Source organism: Miniopterus natalensis, chromosome 5 (genome assembly GCF_054644295.1).
Source record: "Miniopterus natalensis isolate mMinNat1 chromosome 5, mMinNat1.hap1, whole genome shotgun sequence".
Classification (NCBI taxonomy): domain Eukaryota; kingdom Metazoa; phylum Chordata; class Mammalia; order Chiroptera; family Miniopteridae; genus Miniopterus; species Miniopterus natalensis.
In genome coordinates, this window is record NC_142085.1 from 47,166,543 (window position 1) to 47,187,664 (window position 21,122).

At 38.1% G+C, this 21,122-nt stretch overlaps 1 protein-coding gene across 5 annotated transcripts in view; it reads right to left on the bottom strand.

Annotated features, from left to right (window-relative positions):
• Nucleotides 1-19,259, bottom strand: part of EPHA7 (EPH receptor A7) — a 157,571-nt gene extending 138,312 nt beyond the window's left edge. For 4 of the 5 annotated variants that reach the window (XM_087817515.1, XM_016198771.2, XM_016198770.2 and 1 more), the window contains exons 1-3: nucleotides 18,992-19,249; nucleotides 14,072-14,136; nucleotides 9,732-10,401 (exon numbers count right to left, since the gene is read on the bottom strand). In XM_087817515.1, coding sequence (XP_087673641.1) covers nucleotides 9,732-10,401; nucleotides 14,072-14,136; nucleotides 18,992-19,088 — 832 coding nt within the window. In that variant the 5' untranslated portion in view covers nucleotides 19,089-19,249. Of the gene's footprint in view, nucleotides 1-9,731; nucleotides 10,402-14,071; nucleotides 14,137-18,991 lie in introns of all 5 variants that reach the window. The other variant, XM_016198773.2, reaches the window with a different exon arrangement.
• Nucleotides 19,260-21,122: the final 1,863 nt, after the last annotated feature.

Sequence of the window (21,122 nt, forward strand, 5' to 3'; positions counted from 1 at the left end):
GTTTCTCGGAGGAGATCTAGTCAGAAGCCACAGGCTAAACAGCAGTTTCTGCTCCCTCTGAAATTCCAGGCTTCTGATGTCAGAGGTGGCCACTGTTCTCATTTTAAACACTTATATACAACTGTCACAATATCCAAAATGTGCTAATTGCTAAACTTCACTTTCTTATGATCTTGTAAAATATCTCAAGAATTGAAAAAATAATAATGATAATCTATTTTAAAGTTAAGCAAAATTTATAAATTGTCTTGCTTTCTGAAAGAAAACTTGAAGGCATTGCTAAGGAAGCTTTATTTTATTTTTTATTTTTAAAATATACAATAATCCAAGAATATCCTATATGAGTTTTCAGCCTCTTTGTAAATGTCAATTGAATTTTCCACAGAGAAAATATTTTTTTAACTATTCAGCACTTAAAAATTAAAAGATTAGTATATAACAATTTAGAAGTCCAAAAATGGGTCAAGTACAAAAAGATACTTAATTTTTTTGTTAAAGTTTGTTTTTCCTCTAGTATGGGGTAGAGGCTGGCAGTGTGAGTGTGTGTGTACATGTGTGTGTGTGTACATATGTGTATAGGTATTGTATGCATTATGTTGAAGTGGAAAAAAACTGGAAAGAGTAAGTTCTGATTTTACTTCAGAATCTGTCATGAATGTCCTGTTAGAACTATAAACGAGGTCTTCAGCTGTCCCATTTCTTAAAAAAAAAAAAAAGACCAAAATCCCCCTCTAACTATTGCAATCTTTGAGTTATACTCAAACTCTGAGAATTTATTATTCTAATTTTCTTGGAAGAAATTATAACTTCAAGGAGTACAAGAATGTCCACAGAACAGTTGTGTTATAATAAATGTGTTTGAGAGGGTAAATCAATTAAGATTATTTATTTAATCCATCGACTTGTTTAAATTAATGTCATTAATTAATGTGATTAGGTAAGTTAATGCCATTAGGTGTCATTGTCTACATGGGAACTAGTTTAGATAATGACAGTAAACTACTATTAAAACAAAGATAAAACATAAATCATTTGAAAATATATAGTATAGTGAACTTACTGATTTTAAATTTCTTTTTCTCAGAATAAATTTTCATTATATCTAATGATGCATTAGATATATTTTATCCCCTACTCCTATGCCCCTCTCTTACTCTAGTCTTTTAGAAAGAGCGCTCTTCTTTAAAAGTAGAGTAGGCAACATTAACATAATAGATTGTTGACCGATTTTAACAAATAATGAATGAAAGATGTAGATAATAATTACATCTGATCAATATTATATTTTATTAATAAGAGCATCAGTGCTCCTCTCCCCAGACCTAGGTTTTCTATAGAAGGCTGTAATTCAGGTTCCAGTGTTAATGGCTGCAGTGCAGGTCTTACACCACCATAGGTGAGGGGCTACCCTAGGTGTTAATTGGGTGACATATGAAATAAAATATAAAACACAGTGCGTGTCCTTTCAAAGCCTCCTGATTTTCTAATACATTGGAAACCAGATACAATGTAATCGTCAATAGTAAATAATATAAGTGAATGAGCCAAATGAAACATTTAAACTCTATAGTACAGTAGCCCCCTCTTATCCAGGGGAATACCTTCCAAGATCTCCAGGGGATGCCTGAAACCATGGACAGTACTGAACCCTGTACATATATACTATGTTTTATCCTATACATACATACCTATCATAAAATTTAATTTATAAATTAGACACAGTAAGAGATTAATGGCAATAACTAATAATAAAATAAAACATAATATACTGTAATAAAAGTTATGTGAATGTGGCCTCTCTCTCTCTCTCTCAAAAATATCTTACTGTATTGTACTTTCACCTTTTCACTTAAAGGAAGTACTTTACAGCTTCTCTTTGGCATATGTGAATTGCCAGCACCACTACTTTTGTACTTTAGGGCCATTCTGAAATAAAATAAGGTTTACCTGAACACAAGCACAGTTGATCTGATAACCGAGGCGGCCACAGGTGACTAACAAGTGGGTAGCAGATACAGTGTGGATATTCTGGAGAAAGGATTGACGCACATCCCAAACGGGACGGAGACAGTGTGAGATTTCTTCACACCACACATAACAGTGTGTGATGGAAAACTTATAAATTGTTTATTTCTGGAATTTTCCATTTAATGTTTTCCGACTGTGGTTGCCTATGGGTAATTGAAACCGTGAGAAGCTAAACTGCAGATAAGGGAAGATTACTGTCTTCCCTTAAAAAATTCCATTAAAAAAATTTCAAATTGCTGTACCCCAGAATGATTTTCCCTGATTTTCTATGTCAATCATTGACCTCCAACTAAACAAAGTCAGCTAAATAATAAACCTCCCATACTTCTCAAAAAGACCACAGAATTTGTGAAAAATAATGCACATTTAATTCAACTGAGGTATGTATTATTCTGGGTTATCGTGAAATTGTGTTATTTCGGATTAATACTATGACCTATACATACAGGTTCTCAGATTCTATAACTTTTAACAAAATTGATATCACAGGTAAAAAACAGAAAACAATGACTATACTTCGCTAAATTCAAAGTTGAATGTTTTTTACCAGATTTTTTAAAAAATGCACATTATATATGCATGTAATCTTCTACTTTCCAAGTATTAACACTACATGAATATCCTAACAGAGACATGCCACCATAAAACTAAATTTGTGAGATATATTGCAGAGGATGGGATAACTTAAATGTGAGAAAAAAATGAAATAAAAAAGATGTTCTGAAATTTTCTTCTCTGACTCATGTGATGAATACTTACGTACATAAAGAAAAATATAGAGCAGGGTTAAATTCCTTCCTTGAAGATGATATTATTATTTGTGTAAAATAACCACATTACACACACTATCATAATAAATATTTTATAGATTATAATTAGAGTGACAATTATTTTATAGGAAATGGCTAGAAGTTGGACATAAAAATCAAATTAAATGCAAAATGTTAAGGTATCATTGATTTGTATTATGATATCGTCTGCCAGAAATTAATGCCAATTTAAACTTCCACTAGAAATGTAAAAGAGTGACCCTATACTTGCCAAATTTAGGATAATTATAAAAGCCCTAATATAAACTGAGCTTATAAAGCATAGAAAGTTAAATCAGATACATTAATTTCATACTTTCTTCTTTCATTATGTTTTTCATTTTCATAAGACCTTCCTTCTTCCTGTCCTTTATTTATGGACTAGATAAATGAATTGTGGGTACATATAAAGATAAGTAAAAAGTATAATTTTAAATGAAGTCTACAATGTTGTAGAAAATTGTGATGATTTTAAATTTAAGAATCACAATGATTTCTCTCCATTTTTTTTCTTTAAAGGACAGAAGAAATTGATAATAGCAGTTGCCCCTAGAGAAAAGGGCTGTGGGACTAGAGCACAGGGAGGGCACTTGTTCTAGGTCTATGCACATTTCCTATTCAAAAATGTCTTAAAACAAGTATTCTGAGCTTATGAAAGTGAATAATTTTTTTTAATACTCACCGGAGGATATGTTGTTATTGATTTTAGAGAGGGAGGAAGGAAGAGGGATAGACAGTGAGAGAAGCATGGATGTGAAAGAGAAACATCAATCTGTTGCCTCCCACATTTGCCCTGACCGGGGGTCATTCCGGCAACCTGGGTCATGTGCCCTGACCGGGAATCAAACCTGTGACCTTTCGGTGTACAGGCCGAAGTTCCAACCAACTGAGCCACACCGGTCGGGGCTGAAAGTGAATAATTTAAACAATAGTATAAAAATTGTAATGTGATGTACTTATAATTCAAGTAGAAGAAATATATTTGGAAATGACACTATATTTACGTAATTTCCAATTTATAGAGTGTAATATTAGCTTGGGAATTGATTTCTCAGGTTTTGTTTCTTTCTATTATTTTTTGCTTGTTTAGCAATTCAAGAAAATATTTATAATATATAATTTGGAAGCAAAACAATATAATCTCATAACAAAAGTCACTTTCCCATATAAGATAATAATAAATATACTTTAAGAACTTCTTATTTTAGATAGTTTGAATTCTGTCTTTCTCAAGACATAGACATTTAGTAAAGAAGGTAAATGGCTTTCATTTCATTAGAGGAGGGAGATGAAGTTGTAAAGGAAAACGCTGAAAGATAGTAACAAACAGAATGGAAATAATATGACAATGAATAAATATAAATGGAAATATTATTTTAATAGAAATAAATTCCTCATATCTGGAGCAGACTCTGTCCACGTTTGCTAGTTATTAACATATCATCTTGCCATATGTTATGAGAATATGAAATATAATAAAGGGTTCTCATGCTCACAAAGTTTAAGACTAATCATAGAGACTAGCCATGCACAACTAGAAATTAAATAATCATATAAATTTAAAATAGAAAAATATTTAATTTGGCAATGGGTGTATATGATTAAGTCTTTAAGAAAATTAATAAACATTTACTAGAAGATTTATGTGGTGTAAGGAACTACTAGAGTGGATAGGTAGAAAACTATAAGTAAATTTCAGTTGTTAAGAAGCTTAGAAGCTGTAAAAGGAAACCACAAATAACAATTAAAATCAGAAAGCATGTGATGATTCCCATAGGGAAAAGGCAAAGTATTTATAAGTATTCACAAGGAGAGATCATCAGTGGTATTTAAGTGAAATTGCACGTAAAGGGAAAATTCCCACAGCCTGAGATAAACTAGGTGGCATTGCAGGTAAAAAAAAACAAGGGAAGATGATATGCTAATAACTAGCAAACATGGGCAGGAGTCTGCTCCAGATATGAGAAACTTATTTCTATTATGGTAAGAACAGGAGAATGGCACTGCCAGTAATCACCATCGGAATTTGGAAGACTGAAGTCACTGAAGAAGTTTGGGAAGTGTAGTATTAATAAGGTACAATAGGTTTCAGTTTGTTTTTCTGTTTATTTGGGGCCAAATGTTAATAGGACATCATAAAAATATCTACAGATGTGCTTAAGGGTAGAGTGAGAGACAAGAACCAGGCAGGGGGAACAGGGGCTTCAAGTAAGATAGACGTGATTGAAAGTTAGAAAAAAAGATTAGGGTCATGTTGGAGGAATTTAAATGCTAGTCTAAACAGCAGGAAATTTTTACTGGTAATTAGGAGCCTGAAGCTTTCTGAATAATAAAGTGACACTATGCCCTGGCTGGTGTGGCTCAGCTGGTTGAGTGTCGTCAGGGCACATACCCAGGTTTCGGGTTTGTTGCCAGGTTGGGCTACATGCAGGTGGCAACCGATCCATGTTTCTCACATCGTTGTTTCTCTCTCCCTCTTCCTCTCCCTTCCTCTCTCTCTAAAATCAATTTAAAAAATATTTAAAACAACAAAATAAAGTGACACTGTGTTGTGGTTTACAAAGCACATGTTGAGTGCCATGTGAACAAAATAACTAGAATAGTAAAGAAGGTGGCAAAGCAGATGAAATATTTAGGACACTGGGAAGACAGACATAAGTATTTTGAAATTAGTATAAATGAAAGATATGTTCAGATTTGTTATCACCTTTCAAGATATCCTAAAAGAAAGTTTATTTTTATAAAAGACTGTGATAGATAACATGCTCATTTATAAAGATGAGGTCCAGTGTATTGGTTACAGACAAAGATTCTAGAGCAAAATGGCCTTGATTAAACAGTAGTCTGCCACTCCTTATGTGATTTTAGGCACTTCACCCACTCCTTACTGTACTTCCGTTTCCTTACAAAAACAAAACAAAACTGCCCTGGCCGGGTGGCTCAGTTAGCTGGAGCATCGTCCTGTACACCAAAAGGCTGCAGGATTGATTCCCAGTCAGGGCACATCCCTGGGTTGTGGGTTCTTACATATAGGAGGCAACCTATTGATCGATGTTTCTTTCTCCCTTTTCCTTCCTCTCTCTCTAAAAATCAATAAAAACATATCCTCAAGTGAGAATTATATAAATAATGTAATACTTCAGTAAAAGTATATTTTTTCTCCTTTAAACTGTGTTGTAACAGTGCCTACCTACCAGATTAAATGAGTTAATAGATGTGAAGCACTTAAAATGATGGGGACATCTGTAATAATGTCCACAATAAAAATAAAGTTAAAAAAATAACTTGTCATCTATTAAGAACTAAAACATAAAATCTATGATCTATCCTTGTTGAATGCCTTGAATCTCCCCTTTTTTAAATGATTTAAACTACACCTGCCAGTTACTACTGCTCTGTTTCCTAAGCCCTGTATTTAATATGGGTTAACTACCTGAAATTATATATTTTTAAGTGACCATAAAAAGAAATCTTCATAAAAGTACTGAATTAAGGAATCAGACAGAAGTTCTCCATATATTAGACTTGAGAAATATTTCGTTTTCAAATTTGAGTTATTTTTTCAAAATTACAAAGGAAAGAAACTCTTACATCAACTGATTAAAACTGTGATTCAGTTTTTCTAGTCGTTCAAATTTCAAATTATACTCTAAAAACATCACAAGGATCTGCTGCTCTAGAAAGTGTTCAGATAAACTTGCCTTTAAATGGCTAACCACCCTCATTTGGCTAGGGACTCACCAGCATCCTGTCCCAAACACTTCAGTTTTCCTCAGTATGGGACTAGAGTTTGTTTTCAAACTCTGAACAGGATCACTGAAAGGAAAGAGGAGGAATACTATCCAGGCAGGCCTGGACTGATTCCAGGGGCAAGCACTCTCACAGTGATGCCCAGGAATTATGCCAAGGAGGGAAGTGATTTTGCAAATGAACATAGTGCCACAGTTAAGCATAAGGTGTTTAATTCTTTTGTCAATATCACCAAGGTTAAAAAGTAAGAAAGTTATTTGATAAACAATTAACTTACAAAAATGTAGTCTTTCACAGATGAATGGTAAGGAGGTGTCTTGACTCCTTTAATCACAGTTTCTTTAACAAACTCCTACTATTTACACCTAATTCCACCTATCCTAATACATAATTAATGTCGATGACAGTGAAGTAATTTTATTTTATTTTTAAGTACCTCAGTGTATTTTGCAGGTGACAGTAATTTTGGTACTCAAATGAGGTCCAAATTCTTCAAACCAAAATAAATGAATGTGAATAATTTTAATAGTACACATTTAATGAGATGATTTTGCTCATTTGGAAGAAATTGGAGACTTTTTCTTCACCGTAAATATATCTCTTGACCGCAGTTAAAGACTGCGTTTCCTACTCAATTCTATACTTATAAGTATTCTTGCTTATTTTTCTTAACAAGTAAATGTAGAAATCATGAGTTAAATTATACACAATGAAAAGAATTACTATAATTTTATTTAAAATCTTTACACATTAAAAGAACATTAATGTTATTAATGTTATTTAACATATAAACATTAATGTTATTTCCTAGTCTTTCCTTAGACAAATTTTACTGTGCACTTTTATACGTATCCCTGCATTATTTCTTAGGTTTCCCATTTTTAACTGTATTAAAGTTTTACATTCCATTTTCACATCAATCAAAATCTTCATACTACTAAAACTGACTGCTTTTATAGCTAAAATGTAATATTATGTTCTTAAAATTTTCTTATAATACTGATTGTTGAGTCCGCCATCATTTTCAAATAATGGTTAACCTCTAATCAATAAGAACATTGTCTTTCATTAAATTAAATTGATTAGTTAACTAAGAATATTTCTATACTTACCCAGCGTAATAGCATTCTGCCTACTAGTAGTGGTAAATCTTCAGTTTTGGATTTCTACATACATGGAACCTGCAGGATTTTCTACTCTGCAAGAAATACTGCCAGTGACAGAAAGGGGAAGAAGACAGTGGGTAGACAGATTTGACTCTTTCAGGGGGTATAAAAGAAGGCTGCTAGCTGTCCTATGGGACCTGAACCTGCAGTTACTTTGCAGAGTTCACTTCAGTGTCAGCTATGGAGAAGATGATAACTGAGTGCTGGGCCGTAAGTATTTTATATGCTAGCGATCATCCAAATGAAGTATTTAACTCTTCAACCAGGACAGAAAACTATACTTGCTCAGTTACTGGATCTAAATATTGCCTCTAGTAGAAATATAATGTGAGCCACATACATAATTTTTATATTTCTAGGAGCCACATTATTAGAGTAAAAGGAAACAGTTGAAATTAATTTTAATATTACTATACTGTATTCCATTTCTCTAAAAAAATTACTAACGATGTATATTACATTCTGTGTTTTTTTTTTAAACTAAACCTTTGAGATCCAGAGTATAATTTATACTTACATCATGTCTCAATTTTGAATAGCCACTTTTCAGAACCTAAAGATCTACTGGCTACCATACTGGACAACATAGATCTAAATTTTTTTTTATTACTTCTTTAGCCTACTAGAAAGAGAATTTTATGGGGAAGTAATCTGATTTATATACCAAATTACTGTTAGCAAGACATTTAAGTTCAGCAATGAAACAGAATAATATTTGCTAGGGTTCTCCTTGTTTTGTGATGGAAACTAGAACAGTATTCTTGTTAAAAGCGCAGGCTCTGAAATCGGAATGCTCTGAGTTTGAACCTGAGCTAAGACAAACATTACTCACTAACCTAACTGCAAGCAAGCCATTTATTTTGATAGCCCAAATTTTTCATTCTGTACAGTAGAGATGATAATGATATCTACCTCATTAAATGAACTAGTATATGTAAAGCACATGAGAGAGTATCTGCACATACTGTTACCTCCCAAAATTTAGTTATAAGAATTACTGCTAGTTACAGTCCCCCCTAAATTAACTAATATTTGCAAATATTAAAATTACGCTGCTGGCTAGTACTAAAAGAATATATAAAATTTAGCTTTGGGAATGTATTATAAGTTACAAGTTAAAAGAGATATAAGTAATAAGAAAATTGTCAGGATATCCACAAACAGAAAAATATCTATAAGTTTTGAAGGTCCATGTAACATACTTTTAAATTAAAAAAAAATACTGGTCAATTATTATGACCACATAATGTTATGTAATAGAAAAATCCAGTTTTATAAAACATAAGGTTCACTAATTCACAGGCTTATTATTGTTTCAAAACAAACACAAAACGTCCAGCTGATGTATTACGATAACTAAAACTTTGTTTTGGCCCACTTCCACAGAAATGTGGTCTACTGTAATGCAGCTTATCAGGAATACACTCATTTTATTATTTAGTCCAGAAAAGAACTATGCTTTGGCAGAAGTAACCTCAGAGATTTATCAAGTGAAATGTGATGACTTTGTATCAAAATTTTAGTATTTATAAAAAATATTTCTAAAAGCCTGCAACTGTATTTGTACTTGTCCTGTCAGTAGAATTCTTGTTAGCAGCCCTCTCGACCTACTTTTTACTGCTACTCACAAGTCCAGAAGATGGGGGTTTCAAAACAGAAGGAATTACTTTATCATTAAATCCTGATTAATGTCACTTCACTCTCCTCTCTTAAATCTCATAGCTCAATGTGCAACTGTTCATTTCTATGTCAAGATAGGGCAAATACCATTATTGCCAATACTTATTACATACGCTTAGTGCAGATATCACAGTGCAGAATCATTGGCAAGTTCAATAGTGACTTTGCTTAAGATCTACTGAATCAGGCTGCTGGCATAGGGACGACTCACATGTTCAAATAATTATTATTACTTAAAGACTTTGATACTGAAAGAAAAAAAAAGGAAAGTAGAATTTTAATAGCACATATTACTTACGTTCACAAGTGTCCCCTTTCTGCTGGTAGCCTGCTTTGCAGATACACTTTCCAATGGGCACTAACCATTCTCCTTCTGCACTGCAGTGCATCCTGGGGGGGTTTTCCGCCTCTTCCTCCGCACTGCTGACACATGTCCCTCGAACCTCGACTAAAGAGGAAAATTCTGAACCAGTCACTGTATCTGGAAAGATAGCTAAGTTCTCAATAATGGACCAGCACTTCTTGTAGTACACTTTGACAGAAACCAAAGCTATGCAAGCCCCTACATCCTGAAAGGCAAGATAGAATCCCTTTTTGGACAAAGGTCCAATCTCTCTCACCTCAGTGTTAAGCTTCATCTTTCTTTCACCAAGGTCACCTTGGGTAAAACTTTCATCTGCAGCAATGGTGTCTATTTTTACATAGAGGTTTTCTCTTATATTCCTGCCAGTGTCGTAGTCTGTTTCATAATAGTACAAATTAAAGGTCTCCTTGCAAGTTCCCAGTACTCCAGGAAGACTGTTACAATCCCTCAGGGTGAATTTCAATTCTACAAAAATCCTTTGTGCGTTGCCTTTAGAAATCCAGTTAGTCCGCAGCCAGTTGTTTTGGTTGGGCTCCATGACCTGGCACACCTGGTATGTTCGTATCGGGGTGTAGTTCTCATCCAAACCACTAATTTCTTCCCACTGCAAAATTAAATAAAGGTCATCAGTCATCCAGCAAAAAATAGCATTTTAATTTCAAGAGTGCATGGGGAATCTTTTACAGCACAAATGCACATCTTTGAAAGAAGTGGATTCTGACCCTGACGAACACTGTAACCTGAGGAGAGAGCATTCTCCCTTCAACTTCATCCTTGCGGTAGAGAATTTCGGTTGCTTGCATTGTTTGTACATGCAACAAATATTTCATTTTGTTTAATATCTGTTTCCTAGTGTATTATATTAGTGTTTGTTTTCACATGCTTGCTTACATCTGTAGTCTCCATTGAGATTACAATATTTATGGACTAAAATGCACAACACAATTACTTATATTACAGTTCAATGCATATGCATATGGACATATAGCAGAATTTTTTAGAACTCAGTTGACATTTTAAGTGTAAACATTACATTTAAACTTAGAAAGCACCTAAAAACATAGGGAAGAAAATGCCAACCGTACTCTGAAATGTAAAAGGATTCCACTACATGTTGATATTCACAATGCGGACTCTTACAGTCTTTCAAAATGAGACATAAGAGAGTAGCATTTTACAGAGCTATTTATTTATTGCACTGTTATCAATAATATTGTACATAAACCCATATAACTATAAAATAGTATTTATATAAATTTATTGCCGTGTTATCAATAATATTGTACATAAACCCATATAACTATAAAATAGTGTTCATATAAAAGTATGATTCATCGTTGTAAATAAATTGCTTTCAATAGAAAATCAAATGAACATGGCAAATCAGCATCCTGAATCTTATTTTAGTAATAAGCTTTGTGACAGGAAAAATGTCAGATGTTTCAAAATGCCCACTGATATGCTGACACAATGCATGCTATAGAAAACTCATATTATATATAGTCACAAAAAAAGGAAAATAGTAAGTTTAGCAGACCTGACAATTTAAAGATTATTAAACTGTGTATAATATTAATTATATAACTATTAGCAATTAAAGTAATTTCACCTAAAATAGCCCCAAAAGCCTAAAATACCAGTTCTTTATGTCCTTTCTTACCATCATTACAAAATTACCCACTTTATATTTATGCTGCCTTATTAATGAAATTGTTATCTACTTTTATTCATTTCCCCAATATGAAATGCCAAATATAAAAATATATTAGTATTAAAGTTCAAAGTCATATAGCATGCAATATTTAAACTATTGTTTCAAGAAAAGCAGATGGGAATATAAACTAATAAGCATGTGCTAATGAGTTTTATCTGTAAAACTTGATTGAGAATCTATTTAAATTCTCTATAAAGCATTAATACCTACTTTTAAAATTTTCTTAGAAAACAAACAAAACTGACAAATTAGCAATATACTGTAATTCAGAAATTTCTTGTGTGATGTTATATAACTGCTACACTTTTATTATACATATAATCAAAGGTCCTCAATTACAGCAAAGAACCCATTACCATGTGTAGTTTTTACTCAATACAACTCGAATTTTTGAGTAGTTAGTGGTGAGCATATTTTCCCTTTGCTTCCATTAGTTGCTTATAATCTGTTTGAATGGCACTTAGCCAAATACAACCAAGTTTCTTCATGTAGACAGGTAGATTTTTGTCTCTAAATTATAATTAGTAAAAGAAGTAAAACTGGTAATGGTATCTACTAAAATACTAAAAGCTCCAAAGATAAATGTGCTCTTTTTAATAATTTCCCAGTTTGAAGAAACCAAGGCTAATTATTATAAAGGAATATATCTTAAGAATTCCTTTTTCTAACTTTAAGAACAATTACATTATTTTGTTCTATCTATGAAAAATCAATTTTACTAACCTATGAATCCCAGTTCATTTTAATTTTTATTTAAAAATTTATTCCTGAGAGGAAATTTTCAAGATAACTATGTATAGATAACAAATAGTGACACGACATAAATGCATTTAAAGCAACTTGTGTTTTATTATCTCATTTTCTGAGAAACTGCAATGATTTCTACAAATGAAACCATTGAGAAAGAAGTCTTAATTCAGATATTGTGCTTTTATGATTTGCTTATAAAAATATTTTCTAGAAACTTGTACCTTAATAACTATTTCCAGTTAGATTTTTAATCACATGTAAGCCAATCCATTTCCTATATGGAAAATACTATCAATCTTCATTTCCTAATATTATCTGTTGATTCCTTCAGATATGTAGGGGTAACTGTTATTCAGATACTTTGGACTGACAGAATGCCCATCTGAGTCCAAGATAACATAGACAGTCATAATTTATCATTTCATGGATTACATGGATGAAATACTACAATCATATATCAGTTTACTTCTCCTTAGAGATAAAAACCACCCTCTATCTCTATTTGTTTTAATTGATGGATGATAGAAAATAGGCTACATCTATCATTGGCAAGAAAGGTATTTCATTTTTTATTGTGAATGTCTTCCTATAATGTACATTATTTTACTCATGGAAAACTTCCACTTGTAAGAAAAGTATTGCATGCCTACCTCAAACTTCATGTACTTTTTATACTTAATCTGTAAAATAGTTGTAACTTTTCATAACTTATTTTGCCCAATACAGAAAACTACAATATGATAGTAAGCAATCTCTCAAATATTAACTGAATGAAAAATCAGAATATTTTAAACAGATTTTCATCCTTCACATTTTGCATTCTTAAACTGACTTCTACTTCATGACATAGATTTTATGATGTTCTCAAAAACCCCTTTTGGATTTTCGTTCTTTTCTTTGCAAAATTTGTTATACTTTTTATATCCTCGCTTATACTTCATGTTCTTTGATTCCAGGTGTCTTACTGTGCCAAAGATTAACTGAAGTAACAATAGGGTATGCTTTGCTTTCTCAGAGCCCTCTCCCTTAATAAGGGACAAGTATGTGCCCACTCTCACAATTTTAAAAAACCTAAGGACAAAGACATTGAACTAAATTTAAGAAAATAATCTATCTTTCCTGATATATAAAACATAATGGTTAAAAACTGGGGGTGAGAGGGTTACATATATTTTCATAGATTTTTATTTGACTGCTTTTGTTCATACCTATTGTAACAGATTTTTACTGTAATGTGTGCAATGCTCTGCCATCACTTCTGATTAATAACAGCACATGATATAACTTGGAGAATCCAACTATTATTTTATAGCAAACTGTATCCTAAAATATTGAGCATATTACATTTTTAGCTACCTTTTAAAGTATATTTTGAATGATGCTAAAACTGTTTTTAAAAGATTACATGCTGTTTTAAAGAACTACACACAACCTACCCACCTGGCTATTATACTAAAGAAGTACAAAGCAACTAGAGAGGTTTAAAAGAGTTTTTGAAAGGACTGTTCCCTGTAATTAGTTAGCATTTATAGCCTGGAACCTGAGGTATGACACCACTCACAATCAATGAGAACTCAAAAGATTATGGCTACAGAGTTTTTTTAAACCCATGTCCCCAAGCCCTAGGTATACCTTCTTCCTACTTAAAGAATTAAATGTCTCACGACAAATACAACAGAATACTGAATACGATATTTGGAATTAAAACTGTTTAAATATAAAGAATGTGAGTAACTCCACTATGGAGAAGGAAAAATTTTTATGTCTTACTTTAAAAAATAAAGTGTAATATTTTATGAGAAGCGCTTACCCCATTTGGTGGAGAGGAGATCCATTCCAACTCTGTTTGTTGTGCTTTCGAATCCAGCAGTAGTACTTAAAAAAAAAAAAAAAAAAAGGTTTATTTCCAAGTGTTACATGCAAAATTTAAACACAATTGTAAAAGTCATTTTATGTAATTATCACTTTATGACTTAAGATATATAAACAGTTACCTATATAAATGAATAGTGACATGAACAGCGACCTACTTGATACAAGTATATTACTCCATTTTGGAAGAAAATATATTAAAATATCTTATATTTGATCTTTTAATTAAAATATTAAAGTAAATTTAAAAACTCAAAAGTAACATAAAAATGAGGGTAAAAATTGCTGTCATGTATTGTTTCTATAGAAACTGTATATTATAAAGAGTTTATAAACCATCGAGCCCTCCAAATTTTGCAAAATATGATAACATGAATATAATAAAGTGTAATTCGAAATTACTCTTAAGATAGTCATTGATGTACAATATTTTGCCCTAAGTATTTCCTAGCACCTTTTGAGAATTGCAGTTTATTTTTTAAACTTTTTCGCAGTGTCTTCTCTGACTAAAATGAGTATGACTAAACACCATATTACACAATGTTATTCTTAGAAAAAGCTGGTATCTGCAAGGCGTAGTTCTCAGTTACTCAAACATCTGTTCTCAATATCTCTACTTTTTTAATTTCCAAAGGTTTCAAAGTATTAGCTAATTCTCAAAATACTATATTTAAACTCTGACTGGACTATTTTTCTGACTTGTCTTTTTAAAAGTTGTATTCCAGTTTTATGCTATCAAAAATCATAATGCAATTAATTTAAATTTATATAAATGTAACAAATGCTCCTGGTATTATTGCTATAACATATTCAAGTGGCATATATCATAATTCCAATTTGACATATTTTATTGCTTTTTAAGACAATTACCCTCCTAAAGCATTCGCTGTTTGCTCAGACTGGTTTGTTATCTGAGTTTTTCCCTCTTAAAGTATTTTTTACTCTAGAGCATTTTAATAAATGTATCAATTTTGCCCACAAATAACAGTGAATGCATTCTCGAGTATATAAATACAGTTAACATCCAGCCTCAGCAAAATGTTAAAACTTGGGCTTTAATAAAATACATGCTTATACAAACTTTTAAATAGTCACTAGAGGGAAAAAATGTACTTTGAAGGAAATGAAAACGTGTTATGCTTAGAAAACAGAACACATTGATTATGTGTTCAGTTCCTTCATGCTAGTCAAGGTTATTCCCTGTAACTGAAAAAAGTAGGTAGATAGATAGATGATAATTAGATAGATGATAGATAGATAGATAGATGATGATAGATAGATGATAGATAGATAGATAGATAGACGATAGATTAGATGATAGATTAGATAGATAGATAGATAGATGATAGATAGATAGATGATAGATAGATGATAGATAGATGATAGATGATAGATAGATAGATAGATAGATAGATAGATAGATAGATAGATAGATAGATAGATGATAGATGATAGATAGATAGATAGATAGATAGATAGATAGATAGATAGATAGATAGATGATAGATAGATAGATAGATGATGATAGATAGATAGATAGATAGATAGATAGATAGATAGATAGATAGATAGATAGATGATGATAGATAGATAGATGATAGATAGATGATAGATAGATAGATAGATAGATAGATAGATAGATAGATAGATAGATAGATAGATGATAGATAGATAGATAGATGATAGATAGATGATAGATAGATAGATAGATAGATAGATAGATAGATAGATAGATGATAGATAGATGATAGATAGATAGATAGATAGATAGATAGATAGATAGATAGATAGATAGATAGATAGATAGATAGATAGATAGATGATAGATAGATAGAGACACTTTTTCCCCCCAAAATGTTTTGCACTTAAGACTGTAGGAGAGACAATGACAACACAAACTTTGGTCACAAACACTTGACTCTCTCCCAAATAAGGAGGGAAAAAAACACTTTAAACACAGAAATTGTATTTTGCACTTTGAACATCAATAAATCGTGGGACTAGTGAATTTATATGCAGTAGCTTTTAAAGTTTATTTTGTTTTTGTTCTCAACAACAGAGACGAAGCACAGGGAAACAACGTGGGTGCCGCGGACTCTTGTTTCGAGACGATTGGTTTTATCATCAGTGTCGTGCTGTCCCTGCCGACAGGAGACGAGCGGCCTTTCGGGCGCGGCGCCCCGAGTGCCGGCCGCCCGCGCGGGCAGCGCCGTCCCGTTCCTCCGCAGGCGGGGAGCAGGACCGCCCCGCGGGGCCGACGGCGACCACGCCGAGGAACAAACCAAAACAGGACCGGAGCGGCCCCTGCGCGGCGCCTCGGAAGCAGCTCCGAAGCGACCCGCGGGCCCCCTCCCGGCGCCCGCCCCCCGGGACCCCGCCGGGTGCGCTCAGCCTCGCGGCTCAGAGCGCGGGGCTCCAGCTGCCCCTCGCGCCCGCCGACGGGCGGCCCGGGAGCGCGGGCGCCGGGCCCCGGCTGCGGGAGTCCGCGCGAGCGCACGGGAGGGCGGGGCGGGCGGGGCGAGCGGGCCGAGGGGCGCTGCGGCGGAGCCAGCCAAGGGCCGCGCGGGCAGCGGCGGGCGGCGGGGCCGGGGCGGGGCGGGGCCGCCGGCGGGGCGGGGCGGGGCGGGGGCAGCGAGACGGCGAGCGGGCTGCGCCGCGCATCCATCACGCCTCGGCCAGACCCGGGCACTCCGGGGAGCCGGGGGCGCCGCGGCTCCGGCCGGAGGCGGCAGGAGCCCAGCCTTTGGGGAAGCACCTCCCCTGAGGGAGCGGCGGCCCCTTGACCGAGAGGAAACGCGGCCGCGGCGCTTCACCTCCAGCCGCCAGGCTCGGACTTAGAGCCGCGCTCGCAGGCGCGGGAACTGATCGCCCCGAGAGAGAGTGTTCGGGGAAAGGGGAGGAGGGGGCCTCATCTTCCCCCAGCCGCCCCGTCTCCCCGGAGGCCGGGCACTGCTCCGGGCGGTTCCCCGCTCCCGCCTGCGAGCGCCCGGCCGCGCCTGGGCTCGGCGGCCCCCGGAGTCGCAGCTCGGGGTCGCCACTGAGCGCCGGGAGCGTCAGCAGCGAGCAGCCGGCGCGTTCGCCACCCCGCCCACCTTTTAAATATCTCACTTAGCGCTAGAAGAATTCAGCCTCCTGGAATCAGAACCCCGTCCACGTAGCCTGCACCCGGAGAAAGGCCAGCGAGCGGCCAGCCGGCTGCGGGGCCTCTCCCCCTAGTGATGCGGTTCTTTACAGCTCCGGCTCCAGGGGGCTGCGGGCGGCGGGCTTGCGCTCCCTGCTTCGCCGCCGCCGTGCAAACTTTTCCGCAGCTCCTGCTATTCCCGAGGAGTCGGGGCACGGTTCCGGGGTTGAATGTTCCTAATCGCTAATATGAGAGTAGAAATATGGGGTTTGGTGTGGCTGGGTGTGTGTTTCTAGCACACGTCGGTTCAGCCGCAAACGCGTAACCGACACATCGGAGTCAACGGTTTTCTCTGAAAATTCCTCTAAATGGGTTCAACGTCAACACAGGTTGCGGATGTGGAAACTGGGGTCAGAAGGTCAGGCTGCGTCAAGAAGTAGGACAAGACCTTGGTTTGGGTGAACGAAGAGGGATGCTCGAAGAGGACCGGGGGGGGGGCATGGCACTGAATCACCAAGTTGTCAGGGACAGATGAGGCGAGGACCGATATGTAGCCCCCACCACCGCCATGACCTGAATCTGTTATCGGGTTTCTCCACCTTCCACACTTCAGGAACAGGGAATGATTAGTACTGTGCTTTTAAACATCGCAAAATCAACCTTAGACTCACAGCCCAGAAGAGACGGTGTGGGGAGGGGGCTCAATTGTGACACTGCTTGGAGCCAGGCATTTCCATTGACAGGATTTATTTTTCCCCAGCTCCAACTACAGGCACCGAAAGGTATTTTACCTTCTGTCAGCGGTTCAAAGGAGAAGCACATACCCACACCGGAGCGCGTCCGGGTGCCCAAGCGAAACCTGCTCCCTCCACCCGCAGCCAGCCCTCGGGGTCCAGGTCTCTCGCAGGGTTTGACCACTCGGGGGGCAAATGTTTGGGGACTTTCGGTCGCCTAGGCGGCAGCACGTTCTCAGGGGCACAGCCCCAGCTTGCCCCCCGCCTCCCCGGCACGGCGGAGCGCTCTGGGCTCGGGCTGCCCCGGGCCACCGGGACCCGCGCGCCGAGCGCGCCGGATGGAGACGTCCCCCGCCGCCGCCGGGCGCCCTCCCGGAGTCGGTTCACCTCCGCGGCGTTATTGTTCCGCGCCGGCGACCGAGCGCCAACCGCAGGCCCGCGCCGCCGCCGACGCAGCGAGCACTTCGTTAGCGGCCCGAGCGTTCCCAGCTCGCGCAAGTCGCGGCCCCTCTCGCAAGGCTCCGGACTTGAGCCGCTCGCCGGCGGGCGGGCGGGAACACGAAGGCTGCGCTCGCCAGTCTCCGACCAACTCCGGCCCAACTCCGGCCGCAGCTGAACCCACCCGAGACGAACGCAGAGCGGAGGACAGGGAGAGGGCTAGAGCAAGGGAGCTAACGCGCCCCGGGTCCTAGAGAAAGACCTCGCCGGCCGGCCCCCCGACCCATCCCACCGCCCTCTGTGGCTGCTCACGCCCTCCAGGCTGCCCGCGCGAAAATCCCGCCCCGTCGGGCCGACAGCCCCGGGCGCGGGCTCCAGGCGGCTGGGAGCGGCGCCTCTGGCCGCCCGCCCAGGGGCAGCCGGAGCGGTGAGGGGGCGGGGAGCTAGCGGGGGAGGATCGCCCCGCGCCGGAGGCGCGGTCGGCAGCCCGGCGGACTAGCAAGCTCGCGCAGGTAGACAGCTAAATAAATAAGTCAGAACAAACTTTGCTTTTCCATCACCTTACCTTCCTTTGCAGCCTGCGCCTCCCCGGTGTGTGCAAAACGGAGCAGCCAGATGTAGCATAAAATAATCCACGAAGGGTGCCGAGTTTGAAAAACCATGGTGCATGAGCAGGTTTTATTTTAGGTTTCAGTTGAGTCGCAGCTTTTTAAATGCTGTTTGCTCCGAAGTGGGTTCTTTTTTTATCGCTCTCCTTGCATCGATTCCCCTTCTCGATCTCCCGGCGGCGGCTCCACGTTTAGCTTTTTAAAAATTTCCCCCCTCCTGTTAGTTCGCACCGCGTTCACTGCCTGCAAGTCTCCGACTGCAGACCCGCCGCTTGCTCCACACTCCAATAATATCAATTAGGGGGGAGGGGGCGGGGCTCCGAGCCCAGAGCCTCCGCCACTCGGGCTGAGTGGCAGGCGCAGCCGGCCTGCCAGGCAGCGATTCCCAGGGCCGAGGGGCGGGTCCCGGCGAAACGGCCGCTCCTGCCGCGGGGGCGGGGCCCGGGGAGCGGGCCAATGGGCGGTGAGCGGAGTCAGGTTGCGGGTCCAGGATTCCCTCCAGGTTCTGGGCTCCGGCTCGTGCTGGATGCTCGGGGAGGAAGGACGTGGATGGCAGCCGAGGTGCGCGCTGCGGTGGCCGCTCCGCTTTTAGCAGCCCCGGCTCTCGTGCAGCCGAATCAATTGGAGAATAACGCTCCCAATTTACAGTCCCCTGTGCAGCGTTACTCCGTTACATCGTGTAGAAACCAGAGGCAATGCCAGCGGAGTCCCAGCCACCAAGCACGCTGCCCCGACAGCGAAATGAGCTGTGCCTTTAAGTAAAGTGCCTTTTACTTTTTTTGTTGTTACAACCTCCGCGAGTCGGAGAACTTTGTTCTTTTCCGTTCTTGAAGGGCTGCTACTTCTCTTTTTGTTACTCCAAAAGCAGTCAGCTCTAGGCACCACCCAGCACAGTCCCTGAAGAATAAAAGTAACCACATGCATTATGTTCAAACAGCGTTTCCAAGAGTTTGCAACAAGCTCTGGCAAAAGAAACAGAGGAAAAGGGAGTGGAGAAAGGAAGTCTTTTGTTTTACGTGTCTCTCTCACCCCGCCCTATCTTTTCACTGTAGTTTGTTGGGTGAAGTTGAACATTAAGAGAGAACCTTCAGACGGTTCCGCATCTTTCTTTTTTTTTTTACGTTTATCATTTTCTGAGGTTTTCTTTGAATTTCCCCACTTTGATCCTTTCCCATTTCGCTGCATAGATTAATTTTAAAGAATACTATTACGCATTAAATTCATAAAGCAGAACGTCTTTCGCAAATAGCAACTACTTTCCTATAATTGTTCAATAATTATCTCTCCAAGGGAAACAATAAAAAGTGTAATCAACATCTCCACTTCAATTCATCCAACTAAAATGTCGCGGACGACTGTGTAAAGAGAAATAAGTTTACCCTTAGGCAGTTTTGGACTCTTTGCAACACCAGAGGTAAGTAATATAATGAGAGGAAGAGCTTTAAAACATTAATTGTCAAATCATCCATTTCAAAGGTCACATAAAGTAAGTTGATCACGTTTAAGATGTACTTCATTTTCTTCTTGTTCTGTATCTCTTCCTTTTGAAGAAAATCTGTTGTTTATACTTTATTTATGATAGGCACAAAGTTTGATCTCGCCTAAGACTCCAAACTTTTCCTGTCTTTCTAGCTGGAAACATAAAGAAAAATGAGTTATTTCTGGTATTTTTAACAGACTTCTCAGAGATGACAGATCCTCAGATTTTTAATTTTTATGTTATGGTAAATTGTCTCCTATAGTTTTTATTTGCCTAATGCAATTGCAAACGAGAAAGAAATGAAATTTCCTTCGCCTCTAACCTCTCTTTGGCTCTGTAGGGTTTTGTTTTGTTTTTCCTTAAATGCTACTTTTTCCTAGGCATTACACCTATTAAATATTTTAGAAATTATATATAAAAGCATCCTAAGTCTCTTTTAAAGGACACAAAGAAAATAAATACTGCTCAATAGATTAACCTTGAAAAGACACCAAAAAAAAAAAAAAAGTAAAGTACACTTGTTACAGAGAAGATCGAGTGGTAGTTACACAAACAGATGCTTTAAGAGTAAAAACTGTAAGGTACAACATTAGAATTAAAAACATAAA